This window comes from Haliotis asinina, chromosome 15, assembly GCF_037392515.1.
Source record: "Haliotis asinina isolate JCU_RB_2024 chromosome 15, JCU_Hal_asi_v2, whole genome shotgun sequence".
NCBI lineage: Eukaryota > Metazoa > Mollusca > Gastropoda > Lepetellida > Haliotidae > Haliotis > Haliotis asinina.
The window spans coordinates 29217771-29235638 of NC_090294.1; the positions used below are offsets into that span (position 1 = coordinate 29217771).

The window sequence follows — 17868 nt, forward strand, 5'->3', positions numbered from 1 at the left end:
CCTTTGGGGTAGGATAATCTTAAGAACTCCCAACATCAGAGCCAAATCATAAATTGTGAATATGAAAAAGGATTGCGCAGTGGTGTTTTGCGAAATGAGAACATCACAAACTTAACAAAATAGCCCAAGAACACGTATTTGGGACATCAGTAGTACTGCACTGACTAAAATACGAAGTGTTGGCTGACGAACACTCCTGTGCAGGAATAACCATTCTTGTTTCAGATGGATTACCAGAATCCGATCCCTCCCAAGCCCCGTGCCATCCCTAGAGTTCCGAGTGGAGCAGGCCAGGACATGATCAAGCACGTGAATGGTGACTCTAGTGGGGATGGCAACACTGTGTACAAGGGGAGCTATATGGCATGGCAGAACACACAACCCGCCTCACCCTACACCCCAAAGAGGGAGTATGAAGCACCCACGGAGCAGATGGCCAATTTATCAACCCATCAGAGTCACTATCGGGGTGAGGAGGCAGCAATTGGAGGCCAAGTTACAAATAATCACTAACGGACTTACTAAGACTGTTAAACTCTGTGTATGCTGGATCTTATCTTGCATAGGTCAAACCATATCTGAATATAACCCACCCAATTCTCATTCTTTGGCCCTAAGACATGTTGGGTACTAGATACCTATTTTGCCATAGGTACCCACAAAGAACGCGTTCAACACGTTTTCCCTATTCACATGGTGACAAAATAGTCTGCCCAGAATATCTCTGGCAGATGTCCCTTAGATGCCACTGTGAAGATCCAGTTAAAATTTTAGGGCTGATCTTCAGGAACCCGTTTCTTGTACGAGGCGACTAGTGGTAAGGGTCAGTGACTTGTTTGACGTATGTCATAGTTTCCCAGTTGGGTAGATCGATTCTCCTGCTGACAGGATTGACTGATCCAGGGCCTATATTTTCGAAGCTCTCTCAGCGTTAAGATAGTCGTTGGTTAATGTTAATATGTGGCACTTACGACGGTCTTAACGCTAAAAGAGCTTCGGAAATCTAGGCCTAGACTCGGTTATTTAAAGACTGCCACCATATAGCTGGAATATTGCTGAGTGCCACGATAAGGAGCAAACCAACAAACAAAGCTGTCATGATACTCTGATGAGTATTGGAATTCCAGATTGATAATGATTTGTGGTTCGCCAAAAGGGTAACCTCTGTTGCTTTCAAAACCTTTATAACGTCCATAAACGGCTTAATTATCATCGAAAAGCCATGTCAGTGGTAGACCTCAACTCATTACTGCAGCCAATCCCGACTTTACTTATATAGATAGAAATAGACCAATGAATAACTTTTATAAAGTTATATATGAAGTTGAAGACAGAGAGTGTATTAATATAAAACTGAGATCATAAGGCCATTGGGTAAGAGTTCTTCCCGTTCAACCATCCCAGACAATATTTATGAATTGATATATACTAGAATTACTAACACCTTACACAACAATTACGAGAGGACTCACAGAAAAGCCTCCAATTTAGCACAATATATAGGATCAAACCACATATTGTTGCTTCTGTTAATCTGGGGAAGAAAAAACATAGAGGGACGGAAGGACCTCTTTCCACACATCCTTCTGCAAGAAGTTTCCAAATAACGCTAAACGTAATGATAGTGTGGACAGGGGCGGGGACAAACGTTTGAAGCCTTTCTTGAGCAGATAATCTGGAAAGTTGTTAACTGATTGTTTAACCCTAAATCCCAAAATCAGAATAACTACAGTCACTGGCCAAAAGTGAGTTCGCAGCAGTGTGACGTCACGGAATTTCCCAACTTTATATCTCAAATGTTAAAGTTCAGTAACTTTGTAAACTGAAATGGTACTCACATGAAATACTGTCGTACAGTCTCCTGATGTACGCGAGTGGGAGACCTCTCCATATTTCCCCGACGATCCGAATTAGGTCATCTCTGCTTGTGATCTCGTGAACTCGTCTTTACAGACAATATTTCAGAGTTTTCCACACATTTTCTATCACATTCAAGTCAGGACTTTGAGCTGGCCATGGCAAAGTACTAATTCCATTGTCCACCATTTTTCCACTGATTGGCTCGTAACGAAACATGGCATGGGGCGTTGTCCTCTTGAAATATCCATGGTCTGTTTGGGAAATGTCTAGTAATAACACACCACAAAGGACAAGGTATGATAAGGGTGGTTTTTGGCCCACTAACAGAATTGGCTGAAAACATGTTATTTGTTTAGAGAGAGAGGGTGCATAAAAATATGATCTGAGGTGTAATTTCTCTGCAGAGGGCCCCAAAATGGGTTTTATCCGTTCCCATGAAAAATAACAAGAAGTCTGGACATGTCAATGTCAATCATAATGTTTAACCTCAAGGGGCCCAATTGGGGTTGCAAAACATTGTTAATTCAATGACTTGCCAATTGTGTCCCCAAAACTCACTACTCATTATTCACAGCATTCTTTGCAAATGTAATCCATGGGTCAATTTTACAACATGTAAGCATGATAACCAATCATGTTGTTCTGAGAATCACAAGGGCCTGTTTTGGGTAAGGCTACATTTTGGGCACAGCTTCATTCTAACTAGAAAGTGTTACAAGTCAGCATTTACAACCAGTTTTAACAAGTATACACTTAACATCTCAATCACCATATGTTATTACAATAACCAATCATGTTGCACTAAAAATTACAGGTCTTGACCTCAAAGGGACCCGTTTCAGGTGAAATTTCATTGTCAGCACAGTTTCATATTAACACCATGCAAGTGTTAAAGTCAGTATTCAAACGACTTCACAGAGTAATTATTCACAACTTATTCACTTTAAAGATATAAAACATTCACTATTACTCTTCATTCAAACAGTCCTTAATCTCAGTTTCTGATTCACTGTCAAGAACTGCAGTATTCAAGAGTGTATAAACCTAAAGTAGATCAAAATATATAAAATATGAATATATGAAATATATGAAAATATTGAGAACAAAGGCAACTAGACCGACTTGAAAAGGTGAATGGTCAATGTCTTAAGAAAAGATTTACATGATGTTAATTAAAGGTTGTTTCAACAGTGTTGTAACATAGATTACCAAACTTACGAAAAAAAATTGCAATGTTTGGATTTGATGTGAAACAATTTAGTTAAACATTGTAGACTTCATAAACAAACTTTGAAAAAACGAAGGGAAAGTAACATGGATTTGAACCTGCATGTCTGATAACACAAAAAAAAACCCTACAGTCCGCCATTACAACCATTGGGCTACATATTCCTTTACCTCACATTGTGAATTTAAGCTTATATATTGCACTTTACAACTATGTATGACTTGACGTCTGCTTGTGTTCATCATCTGCTTGACCTTGATACAATGTTCTTATTCCAGCTAAAAAAAATCCTTCTGATACATCATGTCATTGGAAACATCAAGGTACATAAGTTCTTGGAAAATGTATATGTTTATACATGGCAATCCTGTTGAATGACAGTGTTATTTTGACAGTGACGGGTGACTCATATGTGTTTGATAAACAGATGATAAAAAAACTATGATCAAATTCTGACATAATAACAAAGATTCTCACCTTTACAGTGCTCATATTTTGAAAATCTTCAGACATCTTACTTTTCTATCAGATACCAACAACCAATAGACCAATGTTTACCTCTCATAAATCAGACTTGCGAGTGCCATATGATATTGAAATTTTTTATAAAGATGTTTGATATGTGTATTTTAGAGCTCAAAACCATTCAAAATATAATGTATCATGGCACAGATGTGTAAATGTGATGGATTGTTTTTAAAGATGTTATTTTATGTCAATGTTTATTTTTTGAGATGTTGTATGGGGCAATTTCATAAACCGAAAAAAATGTACTTTTTTAAAGATTTTGATGTGAGCAAAAGTGTGACACACCAGAATTTTTATAGGTATGCATTCTAATTTACTCTCTTCATATGTGGTGAAAAAATTGGGATGGGTCATGCTTTTGCTCACACTTTTCTATCACTCAGAAAATCAGAAAATGTAGGTTTCTAGAAGATATTGTAAAATATGTTAACTTTGAGGTCTTCAAAGAGGAAAACTAACAACACTAAAAACATAAAAATGCAATTGGAGGTAACTTCATCAATTGATTTAGCACTTTTTAAGCTAACATTATCATGTAAAATTTTGATAATCATGACATGTTGTGGGCCAATAAGGACATCTATCATACTTTGTCCTTTTCATCAAGAATGTTAACATACTTGTTAGTGTTCATATCATATTACAACAACAGAAGTGAGTGTCCCAACACCGTGATAAGTTATGCAGCCCCAGAACATCGCCGATATCACTTTCTGGTTTTCACGATCGGTGTGAGCACCCTAACATTCGAGGAGTAATCTCTCATTTTTCTTCCTCCAAACGAAAACTTTCTGATCCCTTACGATTTGTATTTGAGTCTCATCGCCGAAAATAATTTGCTTCCAGTTACCTCTTTCCCACTGCAGTTTAGTGCGGCAAAATCTCGGCGTTTTTGTTCACGGGTGATATGGTGTTTTTCTTGGAAACAATTAAGACGTCGTTTGTAGCTCTGGGCAAACAATCGTCCCCGAACAGTTCTAGTAGAAACTGTTCGAGGAATTTGTGCAGTCAGTAATGTCCCTCAAACTACTCCGCCGATTCCGCTTGACAAGACGAAATAACTTCCTATCACTACGTCGTGATGATTTTCTGGGCCGACCCTGCTCGGTCTGTTTTCACATGAACCGGTATCGCGAAAACGTTGTAGAAATTTCTGAACTGTTCTAAGCTTAATTCTGACTATTTCTGCAATTTTATAGTTCGATTTCCCTTGTTGGGACAAAGAAACAATTATTTGTTTCTGGTCGGGTGTCACTTGGTCGTGAGCAACCCGTGAAGGTCCCGGGGTAGAATAGGCCTTCAGCAACCCATGCTTGCCATAAAAGGCGACTCAGCTTGTCGTAAGAGGCGACTAACGGGATCGGGTGGTCAGGCTCGCTGACTTGGTTGACGCATGTCATCGGTTCCCAATTGCGCAGATCGATGCTCATGTTGTTGATCACTGGATTGTCTGGTCCAGACTCGATTATTTACAGACCGCCGCCATATAGCTGTAATATTGCTGAGTGCGGCGTAAAACTCAACTCACTCACTCACTCACTCACTTGGTCGTGAGCAGGCATCGTGAAGCAGACGACAATAATTGTAAACAAAGGGGAAGTAACTGCTGCTACCGGTGTTAGACTGAATCTGGACCCTATCAAATATTGCCATACTGAGTTTCATGACGATTTATGGTCATAAACAGAGACGCGAAACGATTATTCTTCTCCTGACGTCCACGCCATATTCTGCGCAGTCAGTTTTGCGAACTCATTTTTGGCCACTGACTGTAGTATTGTATATTATAGCCATAAGGGCATATGGGCGCGTGTTTCAGCCAGGGTTAACAAGGTGAATTGCTAATTATTCTCATTTATTTACCATGCGTTTATTCTGTTGACAGGGGAGCAGACAAAGAGAGCAGAGTTGTGTCGGCACATTTCCGAGCACCGGCGGCTCAACCAGCTAAAAAACATGTGCTTCCGAACAACATATAAGGACACGTATACGGGTGGTGTTGCGCGGCCAAAAAGCAGTCCCTCTTCTTTGAGCAGTAGCTCACCTGGAGTAAAGACCTGCCCAGCTACTACCTGTGTCCCCGCTAATGGAGAAACGAGGTTTCCGGCAGAAACAAACACCAACAGCACCGTGAACGTGTCAAACGACTCGGGCGTCGACGTCGGCAAAGTAGAACGCAATTAAAAATGGCGAGAGGATGTGTTTCACTTGATTTCAGAGTTATTCGATATTCAATGACAAATTGAAAACATATTTTTCGATGAACTTTTGGGCAATACATCTGTTTATTCTGTTGTCATTGAATCGGCATAATGTGGCTTTCATATGATGTGTCATTTCAGTGAATGATTTGAAATTAAGTTTACAACAGGTAAGACTGGAAGACATTGTAACTTTCGTATAACATGTCATGATGTCTTAACCTTTTGTGGATTTCAACGTGTTTTCTGTATATGGTACTATTTTGTACTCCTGTACTGAACACCAACCAATGTATTTGAAATACTTTCTGAGCGTCGAGTATTCAAAGGTTTGTGATGTAAATGAATATTATATGTCCATATATTACAACTTGTATACATGTAATGTAGACGTGAGTTTCTCATGAACTGTTCTGAGACATTTGTTGGGCATTCTATTTTGATACATTTTTTTAAATATAAAGAATATTATCTATACACTAGCCCCGGTTCTTTGTAGATGTTTACAGTTATATATTACAACACTAATTTATTAACAGTTTTACTCACTGGTATACACCTTAATGGCATAGAAATTAGTGCCCATGAATCTAGTTAAGGTATGTTAGATGGCAGTGGTTTCACAAATATTTGTGTTTGACACAACAAACGGGGTCTGCTTTTATACAGCTGGCCTGTTTTCAGCGTGCAATCTTGTATATGTCGAATCAATAAACAGAAGACATGTTTGTTTCACAATTGTGTGTTTTCTGTGTACAGTCAGGCCGCGTTAGTCCGGACCCCGACAATCCGATTCCCGCGATATCCGAACGATAGCTAACTGTAACCAATCTTGTTTACTATGTAAACTCATTACCTTTTGATTCAGTAATCCGGTGCTTCACTCTCCGTATCCGAACGTTAATCAGCGGTAACAGATTAGCTAATTACACCTAGTTTTGCTTCATTAATCCGGCGGTACATCAGTGGTAATTGTTAAGTGACACTTGCGAGTTGAAGATGTCGTTAGTTTGTGATTTTGATCAATTAGTAGGTCTCACTATTGGTTAGTTGGAGTAATACCTGTCATGCTTACTATCTAGCGTTTCATTGTCACATCTCAGCGAATTCGTTTGGGCTCTTACTGGATGTAGTGTCTCAAAGTGACGTAACGCTCGAGCTATAATGAATTTACACCACAATGCATCAGGGTTCCTACCCCCCACCCTCTTCTAGACACTTATATTTGAGGGTCGGGCTGACTCTCCAAATTTTTGTGGAGAGTCAACATCAAAGTCTGGGGGTCAAACAATTTGCAAAGATCATCGATTTTTGTAATAATTATTTTTTTCAATCATATGCCTGTTGTAGTTTATTGAATGCATATTTGGGGTGAAGTATGCATGTCAGTTTGTAATTTTGGTTTTTGATTGAGTGTGGAGTAGGGGCGGAACTCTTACCTATATGCCTCTACAACAAAAAAATCGAAGGAATTACTGTGTGTACTTTTGAATCAGTTTGAAATCGGAAATCAGTTCAGTTACATGTATTACCAATAGCATTGAATTGTGTGTGTTTTGAGCAGTAATTTTATTACATCAGAAATGACGCAGTGTGTTATTTTTAAGCGTATTTTCACTATATACTTCGTCATATACGCAGGCTTTTCGCGTCCAAGAGAACCCTGAATACATTCAAAGAAAGGTGTATCTACCTTTGGCAAGGCCTTTAGTTCAAGACTGATCTATACCATATGCATACATCCATAAATGTACGTGAAGAACCTTTTTAGGCCTTTGCTCATGAACAAATGTACCCCCAACAACATTTTTTTAAGTTGACATACGTACAGCTAGATGTGTGGGAAGTCCTTGCTTGACAAGCACGAAAGTCATGAGGAACGTGCAAAGGTTAGTTAGACTCCTTGAGTTCATACTTTCATAAGGGACATCACAGTTAAGTATACTCACACATCTGTCTGTAATAAGCTGAGTCTTAATTCGTGAGTAGTGAAGATTACCCATTTTCCACTGACCCTCATCCCATGAGTAGGGCCATTCCAGACTAAAATCCAGCCAATGCCAATCTGCCGTGTGCACCTGTGTCCCGACGTTTCGCACGTGAATTACGTGCATCATATCAAAATAAGTGTCAAGGGTAGTCGGCACATGAACTGACCGGTTTTTTAAGTCGAGATCAAACAACGACCTCGAAAATTAGGATGAAGACTGAGTCGAGTCACGTACAGTTGCGAGCAGTTGAGAGGTACGACTTCCGACACGGACAAAACGTGACAGAGACGTTATGTCATACATATCATTGATGTACTGGCAATATGCTGTTGACAAATACGTTACATGGCTCCACATGAGTCTACATAACTAATGATTCAAAATAATGTGTTTCTAGGCACACTGAAAGTCATTTTCAGAATTTTTTTCTTAAAATGAAAAAATACACAACGCTACTTAATGAGGAAGACATTTAATATTATTCACAATAAGTATTTACAGCTTTAGTTCTTATATACATATATCAATATATATCAATAGACAATGGTTCATGGAATGATAAAATAGACAAATATTCAAGACAATCACTGTGACAATGAAATGGGAACACCTGTATATACATAGTTCTGTAAGGCAATTAAACAGCAGAAGGTCCTGGCCTTCATACACTGAAGTCCAGAGTTGACACATATATCAGCTCTGTCATATACCATGATTGCAAGCAGGATAGGTTAAGCAGGTGAGCTGAAGTCTGGGAAGGAAAGAATTAGGCAAAACGTTTTACAACTTTAGTTCTAAAGCTAAGACTTTTCGAAAAAAGGAACAAATTAGCAACCAAGATGTCAAAAATTAAATTTTTAATCTAAGAAGAAACAAGATTTTTTCATGCTTGATTGTTCAATGCTTGAAATGATAAAATTGTGACATGTATACTTCTAAATATTTTGGCAACATGAATGAAAACATGCCCCTGTGAAACACTGTTATACCCCTATTGTTCAATTATTCATTGGGTTCCTGGATTACATATTCATACATATAATACATGTCACCATAATAAAATGATGCTTTCAAAACAAAAATAAAAGACATAGAACTACCATGCACACCTCTTACCATGACATAAATATCAGGACTTAAGATTATTTTTAAATCTTCAAGGATCTTAATTCTCGAGAAACCTTTCAACCAACACTGTCAAAAAGATCAAGAAAAAGTGAAAAAGAAGTTTTCTTAAAAAATACTGAAACAATGAAGGAGAAAATAAGTGAAATGGTTTTATGGAACATGCTCGGAAGTATCAACATCCTTCTTGTTAAACAACTGAGCACAGGATCAGTCTGTGAAGTCCTCTTGCCATAGATGAACATGTAGACAGACCTCAGAGCCTTCATCTTTACAGAGGTAGGCTGGGGCTTTGATACCCAAATGTCATAACATAAGACATTGAAAGACAGTACCTTTTGTTACCCTGGCTGGCATTGTGCATCAAAGGAAGTACAACATGGACTGGTTGTCTAGCAAGTTAGTGTAAGGCATAATACATCAGGGGGCTAGCATCAGTATGGGGTACTGCACAAGCACATGTGTACATGCGTGCACAAATGCACACACATGCATCAGTTTTTAAGTGCTACTTTTAATATGATTTTAAACCCTACTTCATCTCGACTCCTTTTCTTTTCCACAGCCCTCCATAAACATAGGGTAGCTATGTCCCTTTTCGTTTACAATGGTATATTAGTACCTGTAACAATGTGAACGACTGCCAGATAAGATAGGTTCACTGGTATGTCATGTTGTTGGAAAAAGGAGACATTTGACATGCTGGAAACAGAAAATGAACACTAAAGATATAATGATACATATATCGAATCTTATTTCATAATAAGTGGGGATGAAATATATCCTTGTTCCTTTCTGACAATTTCAACACAATCTGGCACATTGGCTACAGAAGAGTTTAGCATCAAATCTGTGTCGACTCCCTGTGTGCCAATGTGGCAGGTATTTTGATTTTATACAAATTTTATGCAAATGCTTCCTGAAGCTAGTGCCAGATAGAAGACACAGAGCTAATGTGCTACTGTACTACTCACTAGATAAATAGGTAAAGTTCTAGCAGGACAAACCCAATAACGAAAGCTCTTGCCTTTATTGTAAAGATAATCAAAATGTCTGAGAGAGAAGGGGTGAGGCCCCTTAACCCTCCTCTAGATCTGCCCATGCACCCTCTCCCCAACCCTGCCTTCATGAACACTACACAATACGAACTTTAGCACAAACAAGACACCAACAAACATCATAAACAAAAACAAATCCCACCTTCTCTGAAGACATGATGGATGCAACCATCTGCAACAATCGCCGTCTAAATGCTTCATTGTGAAAGACATGGCAGTCAACAGTGTATATTGCTGGATGGCTCTCTAAATCCAAACACAAGCAGTTCTTCTACGAGCTGCTAATGCACTGGATGCTGTTGTACACAACTACCTCCATTCTACAAATGTCAGTCTATGTTAGTGGTAAGAGCGATACAACCATCTTGCACTAAGATCGCTTTGTACCACAACATTGTGGTCCTACTTTCTATTCCCAGCTCCATACAGCTGTTGTACTGATTAAGCCCTCATTAACTATCAAAGTATTTCTGAACGCATGCAGGACATCTTTCATTAGTATGGACACAGACAAAAGTCTGTGTTAAAGTATGCAAGGCATGGTAATCTTGTGCTGAGATCACTTTGTGCAACATCTTGGGTCCAGGTTCACAAAGAATTTGTAGCGCTGTGACATTCGTAAGCCTATGGTAAGCTATAGAGTTACAGTAGGTCATAACATTACGAAAGCTTTGTGGATCAAGATTCTGGTCATACTTCTTTAACTCTGCCCCATACCGCTGTTGTACTGATTAAACAAGAATCATACCATACTGAGTATGCATCTGGGTGCCCTTTCATAATCATAATGAAGAGCACTCATAAGAGAAAGAGGGTGCATATACTGTCAAACAACCAAACCTTTCAAGTAGGTCATTCATTTTTATCCTATGACAGACAGTACAGTGATATCATTTTATCAAACATCCCATCTGAGTGACACTGTTATCTTGTCCATTTTATCAAAAATCCCATCTGAGTGACACCATTATCTTGTCCTATTCTATAGTAATCATATTTATATCAAATGTTTTCATTGTGTTTCAAGGTCACAGATGATTATTATGGGTATGCATCATGAACACCCCTTCAGACAGAGTTGTCTTTTCCTTGATCCCTTTTCTGATATCTGAATGAACTAAGTTTACTCAAGCATACATTCACAGCATCCATTCAAGAACAAAATGTGTTACTCACTCATTGAACCCAAACATCACAGTCATCTCCTTCCACCAATCAACTGTCATCCTATTATGTCAATTATGCCTTAAATCACATGCTCAGTCAATGAATTGACAATGCCAGCAAGATCAAAAGAATGACAATAGAAATCACATTCAAATCAAATCAGAAAGTATCTTCCACAGGACAATATGTGTAACGTTATCTGATGTGAATGATGGAGTCCGCTCACCACTGGTTTGTTGTTTGTTATGGCAGACTCCCCAATATTCTGCTGTACATCAAAGTGTTCAGTAGCTACACAAGTCAGGACTAGATAATCACTGTTACTGGTGAATATGATGATATGCAGTAAATCATGTAAGGGTGCCTGGTATTGTTGGTGAAACAGTATGTTCAGGATCAGGACCACGATACATAACACAATGTTATTTTTAAAGGTTTGGCTTATTGCCTGGTTTCTAATAGCATTTATTAATCATGTGTAAAGAGCATAATGTTGCAGACTGTTTATCATGTGTAAAGAACAAAACATTGTGGTTTATAATGTTTAAAGAACTAAACATTGCCCTTTGTCACAACTATTCATAACTTTTATGAGTTGTTTCTAGCTTGTAATGAGGTGCAGTTATGACCAATGTGATATCATGTCCTGGACTTCCTGTCAATATTTACTGCATGATTACTGAATAAAAAATATTACCAGCACATTGTTTTGTTCAGTTACTGCAATATTTCACATTGCTTCTCAACTTTGAATTTACAATATTGTGCTAAGTATCTCCGTACAGCTCTGTGTATTGCAATATACTGTAACACACACTGAACCTCCTATACCGATCACTACAACCAAATGTCACCCGATCCAGTTAGTGTCAGGCACAGGATGAAGGGACCAGCTTTCTTATCCAAGAACCAGTTTAACATCGTCTCCATGGCAGTCTTATGTTACCAGGGGAACACAATATGACAGCTTCAAACAAACTGGGGTGAAAGAGTTACTCATTAAAACTTTCTTCAACTGAAAACTGGTACTGTTTTTTAGGAACTCTACTATCTTGTATCATAATTGTAAAAACAGATGCTCACACAGCACAAAGTGAAAGAATTTTGAAAGTGAAAGGTTTTGGTCAAAAGCTTTGCAATAATATCACATTTTAGAACTTTACAAACATAACAATCGTTCGCTGATTTGAAAGTTGAGTTAAGTCTGAAGTGCCGTTTCCCAGGTCCTCAGTCCTCCATGTTGTCAGATTCTAATTGGAGTACAGCTCCCAAAATATCAGCTTCATCTAATGCAAGAAGCATCTTTATAGATACGTTTGGGATCCTGACCACGTTCACTAGGATTAAGTCTTGTGAGAAATGGGACGATTCTCCTTACACATTTTACAAATATGAAAGAACTGCACTACAATCAAGGTTACTGAAAATTGTCTGATTGGCTTCATACTTTCTCTCATTAGATGTATGGTCTTGTCATATTGCCTCACTGTTAGTTTATTGTAGAAATCTGTCTCTTAAAACTCACACCTTGAAGCATACACGTCTGAAGGCTCGTTGAAGTCCTACATCTAATAAACAAACTGTTCACAGCAAAGATTTAAATACTCCATACATGGTTGTGTAACACTTAGAACAAGAACAAAAGACTCGGTATAACTGATTACACTTTAAAAATGAAACGTACGATGAATGACAGATATATATTACCTCAATATATTGTTTCTGGGAATTATAAATTCACTAGATATAATACATCTGAACAAACATATTCCATCCTTAGCCATCAGTTCTTTTAAACATATTCAGTTCATTTCAGCCAATGAAAGCTCAACCAGTACTGCCTCAATTTAAACCATGATTTACTCTCAGTAAATACCTCCATGTATAAGGCACATTTCTTGTACCTAGAATCAGATGGGTTCGAAGGAGGCGCATCTCATGCATAGGGTAGAAGATCTCATGTTTTTCTGACTGGTAATGTCAACATTAGGATTGAATTGGAAGGTTCGTATTATACACTGGGTCCCTATATAAGCAGCAATATACAGTACAGAGGTTTTTAGTACCCCTTTATGACGTTGGGCCTAATATCGGGCTCTGGGCAGCTCAAGATAATCCCTATACTCTATGACAGAAGCAGCAGCTGTGACGCTCGACTATTTTTATCTCTTCCTTCCCATCTAAACTTCCCGAGGCTATGATCCTTGGCATGGAGTTGGCACTTAACAAAATATCAACAAAAACAGTTGCTTGCAAATACATCCGACAATAGTCACATAAAATCTCAGGCATACTTTACAGTATTTCCATGTATTTCTGGTGTCTAGGAAAACTTTCACCTATGTGAAAATTGAATTCGTTGAAATATTTGACATAATCATTGGTGCAAAAATTAAGTTAATACAGAAAGTGTACTATTATGGCAGTAACAGCACTTCAAAGTGATTACTTGTTTTTCAAAATTTCCACCACAGAGGACATTATCATCATATTATCTGGGGGAATATCAGTGATGAAACTGATTATATTGATTCTCCTACTCTAAGATTTTAAGAGTTTTTGTTTCACCTCGTGTATATTTTGTCTTCTAAACCTACTCGTCACTTTCGTCGGACAAAGAGGACTCAGCAATTTCTGACAAACAAGTAATCAATTTGTTGAAGCCTTGTGAACATGTGTCATATTACAGACTACATACATGGGGACTGCAATATTATAATGACGATCTGGGATGCTAGAGGGCCATAATGCAGAAAATATATTATTTGTGTTATATGGGGGTTAAAGCATGAAGGTATGAGTCCAGGTACAAGAATGTACAGCTAATACTAAGTCCAGCACGTTCTGGTACTGTCTCAGCTGCTGAAGCTTGAATTAATAAAAACACTCTGAGCATGCTCACTTCATGCAGCTTATCACCACACGTCTAACCAGAGACAGTCAGCTTACCTCCTGAATGGTTTCAGGACAGGTATACCTCATTTTAATGTAGACAGATATTTTATCACAAGATTTAGTTTTTTAGGATAACAATTTCGTCAGCACCAGGAGAAGAATGGTGCTCGGTGAGCAAAACTTTGCGTGAATGTGTCGCTGTCGAGGCGTGTCCGAGCCAGCCCTGCTCGGTTCCTCTCCACCGTGACAACAGGCATCTGCACCAGCTGCACTGGAGACTTGCCATCCTTTAAGGCCTGGGTCAGATTCAGGATCTGGAAGGAAGGAAAGGCTTGGTTTCAACAGTTGTGTCAGATAACATTTCCTGTGTGTGAGGAAAGACTAAAGTGATGCAAGTAGTTAATGTTTGCCACATGGATGAAATCCACAGGAATGAACCAAGGATGACAATCAGAGTCAATGTGGGATTCAAAGCCTTGATTAGTGGATCCTGCATTTTCTAAGGGACACAAACCCTGTACACCAAATAGATTAGTTGTTTTATCATATAATGACCCACTTAGCAGTATTTCAGGTATATTGTGGCAGTATTCTATAAATAATCAAGCGAGTATGGACCAAACAATCCACTGATCAAGACCATGAGCATCAACATGCATAATTGGGACTGACTTCACGTGTCGACCAAGTCAGTGGTCACCTGATCCTGTTAGGCATGTACACCAAAGAGAGGCACCAAAGATCACTCGTCCATTGTGCAGAGTTCAGAATAAGATTAGATTCCATGGAATACAAAGTTCTGGCATTATTAAAGCTGAGTACACTCTTCTGTCAGGTCAGGGAATGACTAACCAGTAAATGATGATGTCAAAGTGTCTGTAATAACTTCTAAAATGCCTGAAAAGCAAGACCCCCACAATCAAAGGGAAATAACTCACCTGCCCCCTCATCACAGACATTTGTTTCTCGAATGTGCTCTTGTCAAAACCCTGGTCAGTCTGCAAGAGGGAAATTAAGCAAGATACTTATGTGTTACAAGTGAAACATTTTGTAGACAAAATGTTGTTTTATGATCCTCTATTATTTTCACAACCCAGTTTTCTATATTACCCACTGGGAATGCTGAAACTGGGGGAATGCATACCAGTTAGTAATTCTTAATCTAGAATAATTAGTCATGTATGATGTACGAAAAGTAATGATGTTTTGCATATGCAAATTGAAGGAAGGGAGGTAACTCTAAATTTGTATTTCTTGTCAGTACTGACCAATTTATTGTCCAACTCTGGTACTCCTTATTATGATCTGACACTGATGCTTCAGACTGTTCAAATTTAACACTGAAGTGTTTGTAAGATCAATACATTGCTCACTGGTCCCTCAGGTTGATGTACCCTCTCTGTTTGTTTATGTCCATCACATAAACAGACAGTCCATCAATCCATGGCCCCCTTGTGACTAGTGAACAACTTAAATGTACTCATGTACATCACCCATGCCCACATCCATCTGTCTCAATCCATCATTCATACCATCTTCTTCACTCTCCCACCCCCTCCACCATCATCCAAGGCATTCCCACATCCTTTACTCCACACACTATGACCTCCTACCTGAAAGAGTTCAAAGAGATCATCACAGAGATCTTGTACAAAGTTCATGTCAGCCAGCTGAGGTAACACCAGGTCCTTCACTTCTTGGGAGAAGGGGATCTTGGCTTGTGGCAACCATGCCCAGTGGTAGGGATCTGACAACAGGTCACAACATGGCTGTCATCATACAAGCATGATACATCGATGTGGTTAGCTCATGGGCATTAATGTGACGATTATATAACAAATTCACTGACAAAATTGCACCCAACATAAATAACATACAATTACAGCTGAAGGGATTGAATACCAAAATAATTGTGGCAATGTGTTGCGTTAAAATGTAATACCTGTCTGACATTGGTTTCATTCTAGCAGCTGTTCAATGCACAGTTAATATGGTTGGAGGCTGCTTTTAGCAATATTCCAAAAACATCATGACGGGAGACACTAGAAAAGGGATTCACACATTGTACCCATTTGGGGGAACTGTACTGGACCTTTGGCATGGTGAGGCAACCCTTTAACCACTAGGCTAGCAGAAATACAATGCAAAGCATTAAACCAGTTTCAACAAAAGATATGTACATCTGTTGTGGCAATGTCAAGTTTACGTCTGCTGTGTTAGCTAAAGACTTACATGCTCGCCACTCATCAGGATGTTTGTAGGGAAATGCTAAACCATTGTCTATCGCTGCTATGTTTATCTCAGGGTTCTCCACCAAACTCCATTCTGAGTCCTGTAAATAAGTAAAACATGTTGCCAGAGTGTCATTGGAACAGCATATGTTTTACAAACAGTGTAAACAATAAACAAGTCAGCCTGTTTGTGTGGTTCAGAATGAACAAGATCAATGCAGTCAAGGTGATCAACTGTCTAGACACAATTTCATGATCAAACTTTTTCCTCACACTGTGAAAACACAGCAATTGCATTTCTTGAAACAAACTCAGCTCAATTTACACAAAATATTGAACCATGTGATGTGAGGAAAAGAAACAGGATTCTCAGGGAAGTTAAAGCTTCAACCCCTTGCCTCATGAAGCACAACAAATGACCATGATACAAATGGTGACAGCCTGCTACACATGGCCAGTATGTACTGACATGACCCACCTCTCTGCTGTCTTGTGCTGTTGCTGCTATGTCATACTTTATTAACCAGTTGTCATTGCCTCGATCTGCAAACAACACAACAATGAAACTTCACAGCAAAAGATCACATGTTTGAACAACAGAACCATCGTTGCCAACAAAGTCTGAAACCTTTACAATGTGTTGAAGCAAGTGTTCCGTGGTCACGTGACACAGTGTAGATTGTTTCCCATTCTTAAAATGCCACGGGTCAGACATGAGACTTTCATGCAGCCCAGAAGCATGTAGAGATATGATGCTGAGAAACCCAAAATAATACTAAGGCTAAATCAAAAAACAAAAAGAGAAAAGTTTCTCAGGCATCTGTGCGTCACTTTTATTTGTGCATGTAACAATTATTTACATCCATTTGTCCACCATAGGAACGAGTGTGACTGAATCTACAACTCATTAACACCTGCTAAACTTCCCAGGCTATATTTCTGAAAGAACAACATATAAATGTGTTCCTCTCTCGTCACTATTTTTTCTGTCAAATTCCTTTTTTAAAAAGTCCTACCACCCTTGTCACTTTCGAAAGAAAAATGTTCCGAGAGACATTTAAATGTTTTTTATGCCACCTTAGTTGAATTCTGTCTAGGGGAAATAACTCTGCACAGTGAGTTACACCAAAACAGGTTCTTCTGAAAGATGAGTATCGCTAGATGGAAAAATTTATGTAGCTGTTATTTCAGGACAATTGATTTAGTCTTGAGGCGACATCCCCTCTCACAGAAATGTCAACTTGCATGTCCTACACTGAGCACATCATCCACCTGTTTGGTGACAACAATATTCATACTCTGCCTGTGAACTGACCTGTATTCCTAATGATATAATCTAAAACAACCAGCTTCTCAAATAGATGCTGGAATGTTTTAGAAGTGGATTCTGGTAGAGGCTCGTTGTCGAACTTCCGCAGCCAGTAATCCGCATCCTTATAACCATTCACAAACGTTTGGAATGACCCGTTCTAGAGAAAGAAAGAAAGAAAGACGATATGTAGTGTGATGTATATGATATATGATATGATATGATATGATATGATATGATATGATATGATATGATAACGTATGAATATTCTGTAT

The 17868-nt window shown here is 38.7% G+C and overlaps 2 protein-coding genes across 3 annotated transcripts in view; one reads left to right on the forward strand and one right to left on the reverse strand.

The window, feature by feature from the left end:
* LOC137264966 (stabilizer of axonemal microtubules 1-like) overlaps window positions 1-6544 on the forward strand; it is a 28234-nt gene extending 21690 nt beyond the window's left edge. Inside the window, exons 10-11 of the mRNA XM_067800311.1 lie at window positions 226-469; window positions 5502-6544. Of these exons, the coding sequence (XP_067656412.1) occupies window positions 226-469; window positions 5502-5800 (543 nt within the window). The 3' untranslated portion in view covers window positions 5801-6544. The remainder of the gene's footprint in view (window positions 1-225; window positions 470-5501) is intronic.
* Window positions 6545-8264: 1720 nt separating this feature from the next.
* LOC137265521 (phosphatidylinositol 4-kinase type 2-beta-like) overlaps window positions 8265-17868 on the reverse strand; it is a 36568-nt gene continuing 26964 nt past the window's right edge. The window contains exons 4-9 of one of the 2 annotated variants that reach the window (XM_067800936.1): window positions 17600-17753; window positions 16763-16827; window positions 16286-16385; window positions 15667-15800; window positions 14992-15051; window positions 8265-14367 (exon numbers count right to left, since the gene is read on the reverse strand). In XM_067800936.1, coding sequence (XP_067657037.1) covers window positions 14197-14367; window positions 14992-15051; window positions 15667-15800; window positions 16286-16385; window positions 16763-16827; window positions 17600-17753 — 684 coding nt within the window. In that variant the 3' untranslated portion in view covers window positions 8265-14196. The remainder of the gene's footprint in view (window positions 14368-14991; window positions 15052-15666; window positions 15801-16285; window positions 16386-16762; window positions 16828-17599; window positions 17754-17868) is intronic. The other variant, XM_067800935.1, reaches the window with a different exon arrangement.